This window comes from Limanda limanda, chromosome 18 (genome assembly GCF_963576545.1).
Source record: "Limanda limanda chromosome 18, fLimLim1.1, whole genome shotgun sequence".
Classification (NCBI taxonomy): Eukaryota; Metazoa; Chordata; class Actinopteri; order Pleuronectiformes; family Pleuronectidae; genus Limanda; species Limanda limanda.
The window spans coordinates 22,126,582-22,139,565 of record NC_083653.1 but is presented as its reverse complement, the minus strand read 5'-3'; the positions used below and the strand labels follow the sequence as shown (position 1 = coordinate 22,139,565).

The 12,984-nt window shown below is 43.2% G+C and overlaps 3 protein-coding genes across 3 annotated transcripts in view; 2 read left to right on the top strand and 1 right to left on the bottom strand.

The window, feature by feature from the left end:
- Positions 1 to 347, top strand: part of slc16a10 (solute carrier family 16 member 10) — a 29,318-nt gene extending 28,971 nt beyond the window's left edge. The window contains exon 6 of the mRNA XM_061091338.1: positions 23 to 347. Within this exon, the coding sequence (XP_060947321.1) occupies positions 23 to 249 (227 nt within the window). The 3' untranslated portion in view covers positions 250 to 347. The remainder of the gene's footprint in view (positions 1 to 22) is intronic.
- Positions 348 to 4,075: 3,728 nt separating this feature from the next.
- Positions 4,076 to 11,845, top strand: mfsd4b (major facilitator superfamily domain containing 4B). Its single transcript, XM_061091303.1, has 4 exons — positions 4,076 to 4,581; positions 6,274 to 6,442; positions 7,261 to 7,377; positions 7,821 to 11,845. The coding sequence occupies exons 1-4, from the start codon at positions 4,309 to 4,311 to the stop codon at positions 9,098 to 9,100; spliced, it is 1,839 nt and encodes a 612-aa protein (XP_060947286.1). The 5' UTR covers positions 4,076 to 4,308; the 3' UTR covers positions 9,101 to 11,845.
- rev3l (REV3 like, DNA directed polymerase zeta catalytic subunit) overlaps positions 9,592 to 12,984 on the bottom strand; it is a 63,432-nt gene continuing 60,039 nt past the window's right edge. The window contains exon 32 of the mRNA XM_061091301.1: positions 9,592 to 10,646. Coding sequence (XP_060947284.1) covers positions 10,506 to 10,646 — 141 coding nt within the window. The 3' untranslated portion in view covers positions 9,592 to 10,505. The remainder of the gene's footprint in view (positions 10,647 to 12,984) is intronic.

The window sequence follows — 12,984 nt, the reverse complement described above, 5'->3', positions numbered from 1 at the left end:
CCTCTTTCCTCGTCTGCTGCAGGCTTCATCAGGGACCGACTGGGCAGCTACGACGTGGCTTTCTACCTGGCAGGCATCCCACCGATCATCGGAGGAGCTGTGCTGTGTCTGATACCCTGGGTCGAGGCCAGGCGCAAGAGGATGGAGAAGAAAGTCCTGAGCAAGGAGCAAGACGTCACCCAGACGATGATAGAGCATGAGAAGGCTCGGGAGGATGAACAAAGCAAAACTGGAGAGTCTGTCCTCTAAGTGCTACTCTGAACAGACTGAGAGAGAGACATGCAGCTGACCGGCAGCATTAACATACTGTGTGTTTGTGTGTGTGTGTGTGTGTGTGTGTGTGTGTGTGTGTGTGTGTGTGTGTGTGTGTGTGTGTGTGTGTGTGTGTGTGTGTGTGTGTGTGTGTGTGTGTGTGTGTGTGTGTGTGTGTGTGTGTGTGTGTGTGTGTGTGTGTGTGTGTGTGTGTGTGTGTGTGTGTGTGTGTGTGTGTGTGTGCCTTGAGTAGGAGAATGTCAGAAAAGGCCAAAGTGATGAAACATATCCGAAAGAGTAACATGTTGAAGTGCATGAATGTGATCCTGAAGAACTATGCATTTTAATTAAACTGAACTAATCTTAGAACAGGACAACTTCATGAACTTGATGAGCTTTAATGAAAGTGGGAAGTTAGTCACAGGGGAAAGAAGTCATGCTGTAGTATGCGTTAGTTTGAATGCAGTGTGAAAGCTACACAGTCTTGCCAAAGATGACAATCATGAGGGAAATAAGTCATTTTTTACACATTAGAATACATGCATATAAAAAAAACCACACCAGATAACACAGGAAATTAAACCAATTCTGTGTAGGAAAAAACTTGATTTTGCCTTAATCAACATCTTTGTTTTGCCTGATTTTAAAAGAAAAAGTCCTGCTAAAGATCTCTATGGAAACACTTATCATTGTCTCCAGTGTAGACTTAGAGCAAGCCAAATGTCACATCCAGGGATGAGGAGTTCATAGTATTTTAAAGGGCCAGAGAGAATGGCTTCATAGAAGAGAAGTTACAGACATATTTAGTGTCAGTGCTGTGAAGCACTGGGCTCATCTGAGCTGTAACGGTGCTCAGACACTTCAAGGGAAGCAGCTTGAACTATAAAACATTAAACATACAACATAAAATGAGGAACACATTAACATTGTGTTAGTGTTTAGGTCTATGTTCACTGATTCTAGTAGTGAATTGAAACAGTATTTCTTTCAAAACACACAGTGGTGGGACTCCTTTTTACTTTTTTTATTTGTTCTGTTTTATCTGTTATTTGGCCCGAACCTTTTTACTTTTTACTTTATACTCTACTACAATCTACTGAGGTCCAGGTCATAAAACAAGCTTCACTCTGTTAACATCATGTGAGCTTTGATGAATTACCTCAAAACCTCAACAAAGAACTACAAATACTGGTAGTTACTCTCTTCTATTACACATTTATGGTATCTTTTCATTTGAGAGACTGAATCTCTTATATATGTCCATGTCATTAACATTCAACCCGAAAAGGTGTGTTTTATATATATATGTGTGTGTTTTTTTAGATTTTTTGGAGAATATATTGCTATGAAGCATTCATTTCACATATTGAAGACCAAATGTACTGAAATGCAAATGTCTGAAACTATAGTGTTAATCCTGTTTGCTTGTTGTCATGCGTCACCCTGACGCTCACAGATAGTGTCAGTGAACCATCCTATCATGTCACATATCTATGGAAAACTCCAGAGACCCTTTGGAGGACAAAACACCATTACAGAGATGCTGTGGGTCGATGATGTCTTGCTTCTGCAGAACTGGGACACCCTACCTCAGATGTTGTGAAAGAGTGGAACTTCCCCATCCTGGACCCTCCTGTTCTTCCATCAGAGGCGCTGCCCCAGTGTTTGTTTTGGAGCGGTGTGACCGGAGAAACGCTAATAAAACACAACATCTTAGAATGTGATCTTGCTGCCTGAAGCTTTGCTCTTTAATGAAATGTCTTATTTTACGTGTGAGAAACTTAGGCAGCGTTTCTCCTTTAAATCTATATTTTTATTATAAATCGCATCAGTTGCCTTTCTTTTCAAGCCTCTTTTTTAAATGAAATGTATGACTGTTTAAGGCACACTCTGTGTTCATAGTTTATTTTTAGATTGATTCAAATTTGTGATATTCACCAATGAGAGCCTCAAGTAATTTCTTGTCAGAAATTACTTAATCCGTACCTCTGAATTTTGATTGTAACCTTCTTTGTTTTATTACGCTCACTGGCTCACTAAGTTGAGTTATGGCTTATATCTGCTTCTTGAAGTGATCTGTGCCATCCAAAGAAAAAGTCCAAAAAGTTGTATTATCTATGGTAATAGTGTCTTCAAAGGGACGTTGTGGCAAATGGGACTCCTGGGCCATGTTTGCCTTTTTGGATGAGCTTATGTGCCTCAGTGTTTATTAGTATTTTATTGTTTGCTGTTATTATTTTTGCCTCGATACGTCCAATCCAGCCACTGGATTTGTCAATAACATTTCTCTATGTGTATGCATGTTTTTTTTGCTTCAAGTGCAGATAGTTTTCCTTCTTTAAAATTTGATTGCAAAGACTGCATCTGTGCTCTTTGTTGCTCTGTGTGCGTAATTACTTTCTGCTCGCTTTCCTTAATGCTCCATTTGGATATGTGTATGTGTTGTTTGCATGTGTGATTATTAATTTCTCTCATCAGTGAACTTAATATATTTTCTATCTGCTGCAGGATGTGTGGTGAGCTGCAGTATATGCAATTTATGTAAACATAATCAGATTTCAACATTATCAAGACAGTAAAAAAATATGTTTACACTTTTGGTGACTTTCTGTGTAATGTTTTCTCGTGTGTGTGCCTGGTACAGTATGAACATCACTGAGCTTCAGCCCTGCAGTTATTGGACAGTTGATAGAATTCTAGTTGAAATGCTTATGAGACGAAAGTACAAGGTAAACAAGCTGAAAGAAAGAAGATGATGAATGAACTGCAACTTTCTGGTCTCTTGTCCCGTATTAATGTCATTAAGTGAGTAGATTGTGAATTAGAGACTTTTGTGACCTGAATTTGGTCTTTTTTTAAATCAATCCATCAAATTTAATTTGGATAGCCCATATTCACAAATCACAATTTGTCTCATAGGGCTTTAACAAGGTGTGACATCCTCTGTCCCTAACCCTCAACAACAGTAAGGGAAAACTACAACAAAAAAAACTTTTAACAGGGTAAAAATAACGTAGAAACCTCAGACGGACATATAACGCTTTCAGTTTGATGTCTGTAATATATATATTAAAATAAGCAAACTCATCCAACTATAATTATGACATATTTGAAATATTTTCATTTCAAGCAATTCTCTCACTAGAGTATTAAGTTTCAGAGACAAATAACGGCTAGTGTTATTTATTTGTTACTTATTACTTATTTATAACTTAGCATTGTTTTCTATTGCGTATGTAATAATAATTCCATGTATTATTACACTGAAGAAAGAGTACATTAGTAGAATTATATTAGTTGAACTTGCTCTTTATGGTCTCACACAGTCTGTACAAACCCTCACCTACTGGAGTGTGATTGTTATGTCCCACCAGAGGGCGCCAACTCCTCTGAATGTTTTACAATTTACACCACTTCCTGTATCTTTTAGTTTTGAATGCGTCAGCTGGATCAGAGAGGAAGCGAAAACAAGAGGTCTCCCTCTGCTCTAACTTCAGGTTACCAAAGGGTTTGTTTTACGCACAGTGTCACATGACCTGTCATAATGTAGGCAGTTCTGTTTTTTCAGAGTATCAGTCAACTCATATTATTGAAACATTCTATATTATTTATATATTATATATGACTGATACATTCTATATTATTGATTAATGAACACGCCAGGATACGACACAGATCAAACCATCAGACCCATGTGCAGCTGAACTCTGATAGATCCTGAAAACCAGAGAGAAGGGACTTCTCTGAATAGAGGAGGTATTTATATGGCCCACACCGAGTGAACGTCACTGTGAATAGACGATCTCTGGCTCCAGCAGCCATACTGACAGTGGCTGTGACAGATGAAGGCTCAGGACCAAATACTGTAAATAAAGACGCTGCTGCTGTCCACTGACTCACAGACAACAGACATGACCGACTTCACCCCGCTTCTACTGCAGGAGCGCGTCTGACGGGAGGAACCACAGCGTCAGACACATCCCCCCCAGCGGCTGTGTGTCGGTGTCCGCTCGGCCGCGAAGGTTCCAGCAGCAGCGGAGTAACACACCGGCAGGTATGTCCTCATCCGCGGGGAAAAAGAAGCACGTTCGGTTCGCCAGCATGGAGGAGGAGGAGGAGGACAACGAGCAGGAGGAGGACACCCTGTTCGACAAGAGGCAGGACGGCGGCTCCGGGCGGGGACTGAAGAGCGCGCTGAAGGCGGCCAAGAGGGCGACGAACCCGGGATGCGATGACCGGGTGCAGGTGGTCGGCGGAGGGAGGGGCGGGTCCGGAGCGTGCGGCCGCTGGATGGTCACCCTGGTTCTCTCCGCTTCCTTCCTGGGCCTGGTACAGTAATGAATGAAGGTTTTTCAAATGTGCAACACTTCCAGTTCATCATAGGGATCTAAAAACAACTCAGTTTCCATATACTTCTGTTAATTTCTGTTGTCACATGAGGAATTGATTGACAGGCATGTAAATCAAATACAGGCAGTTAATATTCTCTTAATACATTTACAACATTTAGCGATTTAATGATAGAGGAAACCATTGTTTCAGTAAAATAACTCCGTGGCTGATCGAGTTTTTTTTCTAAATAAGGAGCCACAATATCCACAGAGGGGTCAAATATATGTCATATGTCAACATACATGTCCAGTTCCTGATTCAGTGGGCTGCACGCACTGTTAGTTCTATGAGCAAATCAACACATCATTAAATATATCTTGAAAATTGTTACTTCTTCAAGCTCATTAAAAACAACTTTGAAAAAGGAACTTCTTAACAAATGGCCATGTTTTTATAATATACTTCGTATTGTTAGTCAGTTTAGATGACTGACAGGACAGGGGCCAGTCAAATTCTGCCCACCATCAACCCTCAAGAGCAAACCTTCTGGAGAGCGCTGAGTCTCCTAAACCAAGAGACATGTTTATTTATTCCCCAAAACGTCTAAGTGCTGGACACAGTTCAGTTTGCAGCAGTAGATATTTTCAATTAAGTTTGATATGAGTCCAGGCTCGTGATTGTACGATGTAGGTTTTCTGATCATCAATGATTTCTCCAAACTCTCTACCAGTCTCTAGATTTTTCCAGAGCAGTCCGTGTATACTCTTACAAAGTATTTCAAATTAAGGAGGCCCGTCCTTCCTGATGGGTTCTCCTCCAAATCCATTGTTGTAGGAGTTCATTCAAATTACAGCCTGTATAGAAAATGCAATTGGAAATATGAAAAGGATATAATCTGGGTAGACAGGGGAAAGCAAAACATAAATGCTGAGATATCATGGGATATTTATGTGATTAGTATTACCAGTTGATTTGAACCCTTTACAGATGCGTTCTTTGTGACTCATGTATCATGCTACAAAGGTATAGCAATAAAATAAATCTCTAATCATTAACTGCTCAGGGTTAGTACTGACCAACTGTCAGGTTATCAGTTCCTGAGCAGTGAGTGAGACATGACAGTGAGTCTGCTGTAGTATTCCACCCACAGGACTTACATAGTTGCTCTCCAGCCCATTTACCTAGATCGCATTAATTAATCTGCAAACATCTGAGTGTCTGCCCATATCATGCAAATTTGTTCAACTGCCGAGGAGAATTCAATCCTCTGGGTCACGCAGGCCTGCTTCACTTGTGAACTGAACATAGGAGTGAGGCAGCTGCTCCCACTGGAGGTTCACTGCAGCACACTGGTTGTTCAACAACTCAAATCCACACAAGCACCTTTTCAGCACAAGAGGGCAAAGAGAGTCAACATGATATCTGCTTGATATATGCAAATATGAATATTAGCATCAGTTTATCTTCTAAGTCTCATTTTGCATGTTCCCACAGTTACTACTGTCACATATTGGTTGGCACAGTGAAAGGTAGGGTAGTTTATATATATGTGCTCATTAACAAGAAGGAGTGCTGCTTACAGACCTCTCAGATACATGAGATTTCAGATGGTAAATTGAGAACCAGTCACATGACCTACCCTGACAGATTTGTTCTAAACCTTCACAAACAATTTTCTTGTTTTTCTAGGGGATGAGTATCTCAGTTCTTGGCCCCACGTTTGAAGACCTGGCTGTGAATTTGAAGAAGAACATCAGCAACCTGTCCTACATCTTCGTGGGTCGCTCTGCAGGATACATAGGAGGATCCCTCGTAGGGGGCCTTCTCTTCGACTGCATGAGCCCCCACCTGCTGCTTGGTAACCCCTCCTTCAAATGTTTTTATTCTATGTGGTTTTGTAGACATTATGCTGTAGCTTCAAATGGCTGCTGGTGAAAGAAGCGCTGATAGTCTGAGCTGCACACCCAGAGCCACTCAAAGGCAACCGGCTAACCGCAGCTGCCTGTCGGAGGGAGTTTAAAACTCTACAGTTGCATGACTTCATAGGTGTATTCAGAAGTGACCTCCGAAGGAACTCTGGAGTCCAGAGGTTTCCTTTCTCAAATGCACACCGCAGCGGGAGGTTCTCGGGGTGAATCCTGTGGTCTTTTTGCTGTGTTCTCACATATCGACTCCTCCGGAGTTACTCGGGGTCAGTCAGAGAAAGTCTGCAGGAACTCTGGAGGCTCTCACTCGGACTCGGAGGATCTCCAGGAGTTCAGTACAAGTCTGAAAGAAGCTCATGTGATTTTCAGGCAGTAGGATGAGGCATTGATTTAATTCAATTCAATTGCATTTGTATAGAGCCAAATCACAACAAACATCATCACAAGCTACTTTACATAGTAAGGTTGAGACTTATGCCATTCTGTCCAACTTTATTCTGCCAGTTTTAAAATTTCAACCTGAAAGAGTGTACTATGCTACTGTTAACCATTTTAGATGTTTTCCTTCTAATTTTGCAAAAGGTACAACTTTACTTTGTTTACATCCAAGCAATGAGTCATCAAGCAGTAAACATAATCACTGTGGCACGTGTCTGCAGTCCTCACATCCACATGGCTGATATATGTTGGACACATCACACTTCTTCTGACTGTTTGGACTTGAGCTGAAATTAAATTATCGTGTTTCCAGGTTTATCGATGCTGGTCACATCCTTTGGAATGTGTGCCATCCCGTTCTGTACGCAGGCTTTGCTCCTCACCCTGCTCATGTCCAGCATTGGGATGTCTATGGGCGTTCTGGACACAGGTAAGCGACACTTAGATTGATAGATCGACAATATATTCTTTGTTGGATAGAAGGTAAGATAAACAGGTTGTGTAAGTGATTGTATAAGTTTACTGTTTGTCACATTGTGGGAAGGGTTTAAATTATGAAATTAAGACATGTCACTTGTAAAAGCCCGGTGAATCATATCAACAGAGACACCATCTGTGCTGTGATTTGAAAACGCAGCAAAACAAGTACAAAATCACTCGAGAAAGGGAGAGTGGACCTGATTGTGGCAAAGTGCTTGTTTGATGCCAAATCCATTGTGTGTCGTTCTATATTCCCTGCTGATTGGTCTATGGGTCACACCCTGTTTTTCACAAGCAAAAGTCTTCACACAACGAAAGTAAACAGCAGCAGCAAGATGATGAATCCTCGGGTGGATGTTGTATAACCAGTGGTTCTGTCTGTCTGTCTGTCAGGTGGGAACGTGCTCATCCTGCAGACCTGGGGGGAGCAGGGAGGCCCTCACTTGCAGGCTCTGCACTTCAGCTTTGCTGCTGGGGCCTTTGTGTCTCCAATCATAGCAAAGCTGCTGTTTGGGCCAGATGGAAACAACAGCATGGGACCCACACCCACCAATTCAACACCTCCTGTCACCACAGAACAAATCCCCACCGTCTCCGATGCTCACACATTCATTAGCTTCATCCACAGCAGGAGCAGCACCCTCAAGTCCATGTGGGCCTACATTGTGATCGGCTCTTTTGTCGGTCTCATCTCGTTCCTCTTCTTCTTCCTCTACACCCGCAGCAGCATGTCCCGTGACAAAGCTCGCACGTCGTCAGGAAAGCCCCTGGTGGCCAAGCACCACACCGCTCTTGTTGTCCTGCTCTTCTTCTTTTTCTTTGGCTACGTAGGTGCTGAGGTGGCATACGGGACCTTCATCTTCAACTTTGCCAAGGACTACGCACACATGCAACAGTCACAGGCAGCCGGTTTGAACTCGTTGTTCTGGGCAACGTTTGCTGCCGGTCGAGGGTTTGCCATCTTCTTTGCGGCGTGTGCCTACCCAGGGACCCTGATCCTGTTCAGCCTGGTGGGCTCCACCATCTCCTCGCTGCTCCTCTGCCTCTTCAGCACGGAGAAAGTGGTCTTGTGGGTTTGCACTGGTCTCTATGGAGCCTCCATGTCCACCATCTTCCCCAGTGGCATCTCCTGGATGGAGCAGTACACAACAGTGACGGGCAACACAGCAGCTGTGTTTGTGGTGGGCTCAGCACTGGGTGAGATGGTGCTGCCTGCTCTTGTAGGCTTCCTGGGAAAGTTCTACCATTACCCCTTACTGATGTACCTGTCACTCATCACCGCCACCTTCACCTCCATCCTCTTCCCTGTCATGTACAAGCTGGCCTCTGCCCCAAATGGCCAGAGCAGGAAACCCCGCAGCAAGGGTCGACCCGAAGCCGACGACAGCGAATTCCGTCAGGCGCTGCTGGATTCAGGAGCCAATGATGAAGAAGAGGAGGAGGAGCCGGACATGGAGGCGGATCAGTGGAATGATGCAGACTTTGAGGTGATTGAGATGGACGACACAGCGAGTCTCCTGAGTTCACCCAGCAAGGCTGCGTCTCCCCCCGAGGTCAGCGGTGTGATGGAGCCTCTGTCCACAGGGGCAGCCTCCTCCTCAGACTCCATCTCTCTGGCGGGAGACTCCCCCAGAAGCAAGCTGCTGCTCTCAGACAGAGAGAAGAGAGACTGAACCCAAAACACTTCAATATACTTCTGATGATTCACAGAACATCGGCAGCTTCAAGTCTTAAAATGGCTGGATGAAGGTTCTGAAGTCTGTGACACTACAAATTTTTCATTGTGAAGGACTTTGCGTCGACCTACTCCTTCCACACTGAGGTCAAAGGTCAGGGTCAGCTGTGGAACAGAAGCCATAGGGCTGGTAGGAATTCAGTGCCTTGCTCAAGGAAGGATGAGCAGAGTGAATGAGTTGAGCCATGGACACGTATCCTCTTCATCCTCATGCTGCCAAAAACTGATGTCTTAAAACTGCAACCAGATTTTGCACTTCTGTATTGAATGTGTGACGGTGATAGTTGTTTACGTGAAGTTGTATGCACTTGTTTAATTGGCAGTTTTTGTTATGTCCTGTTAAGTGTCCAGTGGCGGGTGGTTCTTTAATCATTTGTTGTTACTGTGATTCATGAAGTTTTTTAATGAACTAAATCATTGAAAGAAGACTTTCAGATACATTGACTTTTTATTATAACAATCTCAAACCTCCACCTACAGCAATGTCCATTAAAAACACAGAAACACCTCCTTCGTAATCACTATTTACATTTTTACAAATAGACAGATCCTGTGTATGGCTGTATGTAGAGCTGAACATCAGGACTTTACAGAGTTTGATGACAGCTTTTTTTCTGCACAGAAAATTGGTAATGTACACAAAACCATATGCACAGGGAAATAATAGACTCTTCATGACATACATTATCAAAATACAGTATTGCAACAGTCCCAGATTTAAAAAAACTGAAATAGTATCAGTTTCCACTCTGAATAGAGTTTGACGTGTCAAATCTGTCAAAATGGACATCAGTACAATCGAGGTGAAATGAATGAAAAACAGAACGCATAAAGACAGTTTGATTGCATTCATGGAGATGTGCAGGAAGTATTTACATGCCTGCAGTCGTCATATAGAAATGCAGAATGTTGTCTTGAGATTTGTAAGGAGCTCCTCAAAAACCAAAGACTTCCAACTGCTTCTGCGCTATCAAGAGACATCAAGTCATTGTTGACTGGACTGCACGTAGTTCCATGACAGGCAGTCTGCAGCTGTGTCAACCCACACATCAGCTTCACTCAGCCCAGCTAATGGAGATGGCAGCAAACAAGGATGAAGACGAACAGAACCCTGGGGGGGAGGGAGCCCCTCCCACACTCAGGAGGCTCAAACCAGACAGTCTGCAAACGCAGAAAAACTGTTGAATAGCAAGTAACAGTTACAAGACGATGAAAACCCATCAGGGTTTAATCAAAGCACCATTTTACCTATACAACTGAATTGACAATCAAACACTGAGATGGGGTGGGGGGGGGCAACAGTTAGCACCAAATCAGCAGAGAGCATTGTGTTCAGGAGCCAATCAGAACTGCTCCAGCAGCTGTCGGAGGTAGGGGGCCTTGGAGAGCTGTCTGTTGACCCGGGCCAGCTTGTACAGGACAGGACAGTCCAGGGACACACAGGGAACCTGCCGCTCTGCACAGCCGCTGCAGTTCCTGCACACCTGCAGAAAAACACACATACATACACACTCGATGAGGGAGGTGGGACTCCAGAGGCTATGATGAAGTTTACACTTTATATATTCACATAGATCCAGGGTTCCCACGCTTGCCTTGAAAAAAAATTCCATGCTACCTCCTGATTTTCCAGGTACCATATTAAGTGATGATCTACACCGCGTTCCACATTATTATGCAAATTGGATATAAGGGTCAAAAACATTCATTTTTTAGTTTTTGAATTAAACTCATGGATGGTATTGTGTCTCAGGGCTATTTGGATGATTGAAATCAATCTCAGACACCTGTGATAATTAGTTTGCCAGGTGAGCCCAATCAAAGGAAAACTACTTAAGAAGGATGTTCCACATTATTAAGCAAGCTACATGTTTCAGGCAAAATAGGGAAGAAAAAGGATCTCTCTGCTGCTGAAAAGCAGCAAATAGTGCAATTCCTTGGTCAAGGTATCACAACATTGGATATTTCCAAAAGAATTGCGCGTGATCATCAGACGGTGAAGAAATTTGTCACTGATTCACAGCACAAGTGGGTTCATGAGACGTCAACAAGGAGGTGGCAGAGTCATGTTTTGGGCCGCAATCAATGGGGAGAGAGCTGGTCGGCCCCTTCAGGGTCCCTGACGGTGTGAAAATGACCCCGGCAAAGTACGTAGAGTTTCTGACTGACCACTTTCTTCCGTGGTACAAAAAGAAGAACCGTGCCTTCCAAAGCAAAATCATATTCATGCATGACAATGCACCATCTCATGCTGCAAAGAATACCTTTGGGGCATTGGCTGCTATGGGCATAAAAGGAGAGAAACTCATGGTGTGGCCCCCATCTTCCCCTGACCTTAACCCTATTGAGAACCTTTGGAGCATCATCAAGCAAAATATCTATGTGGGTGTAAGGCAGTTCACATCCAAGCAGGTGCTCTGGGAGTCTATTATGGCATCCTGCAAAGACATTAAAGCAGAAACTATCAAAGAACTCACAAGTTCAATGGATGCAAGAATTGTGAAGGTGATATCAAAGAAGGGGTCCTATGTTGACATGTAACTTGACCTGTTAAGATGTTTTTGATTAAAACCTTTTTTTGATTTCAGTAAATATGACCTCTTAATGCTGCAAATTCAACAAATGACCATTTTTAGTTCTTTACAACCTATAAAATATCTTGAAACTCAGAGACTCTGCATAATAATTTGGAACACTGCATTTTGAGTTTTTTATTTTTGAAAAAAATACTGTTATCATTGGGAGGTTTGTTCAATAAAATTTGAATTATACTCTAACAGTTGATGACTTGAAAAATATACTGACTGGCTGTGCATTACTATTTAGGAAAATCTGAGCAAAGTGTAATCTGCATAATAATGTGGAACGCGGTGTATAGGCCCCTGAAGCTTTCCGCGCCCCCCTCCCCTCACACACACAACCCCCTTGGACACCTGACTACTAAAGGCCGATTTATACTCGGCTTTTTACGCACGCACGCATGCACGCGAGAGACGCAACACGCCCCTCGCGTACTTGCAGGGGGCGTGTTGCGGCTTGCGTGCGTCAGCCAATTTTTCTAACTATACGAAGAAAAAACAAGAAGGGAGTATCCCACTCTGAGGCTACATCCACACCACTATGACTTAGTTTTAGAACGCATCACTGCTGCCACGTTTACGCCTGATATTCACACAATCCTGGAGTTTTCGAGCGCCTAAAATAGAAAAGTCTGGACACATTGTTGACCCATCTTTAGTTTGAAAACTCTGGGGCTGCTACATAAGACATTTGGAAACGATGACGCAATTACCCACATTCGCTCCCTGATTGGTTCGAGGAAAACTGGTTAATGCACTAACATTGTAAACACTTAACTTTCAGTGACAGTCCCACCTAATGATCAAATCCTGTCCTGTCCCCCACTGTGTTCTGACATGTATGTATGTAAAACACAGACTCTAATGACTTACACAAGAATGATGGACTTCCTTCGCTTCATCTCAAATCTCTACATCAGAGTTAAGGCCGAGGACATGAGCAGCAGAGAGTATGAGGGTGAAGCAGTGCAGTGTTCTGAGTCTGATTGACTTCTATTCATATCGAACCCTGTTGTGTAAAGTCCAGTCAGCAGCAGAGCTTGAAGGACACTTGCTACTCTTTGCTTTTAAGTGGCGGCTGTGGCTCAAGGGGGTAGAGCAGTCATCCTCGAACCAGAAGGTCCGCTTCTGCATGCCCAAGTGTCCTTGGGCAAGATGACTGAAGACTGAACCCCAAAAGTGTCCCACAATAGTGTGACATCAATATGCCCTCTCTGAATGGGTGAAACTGTACTGTAAAGCA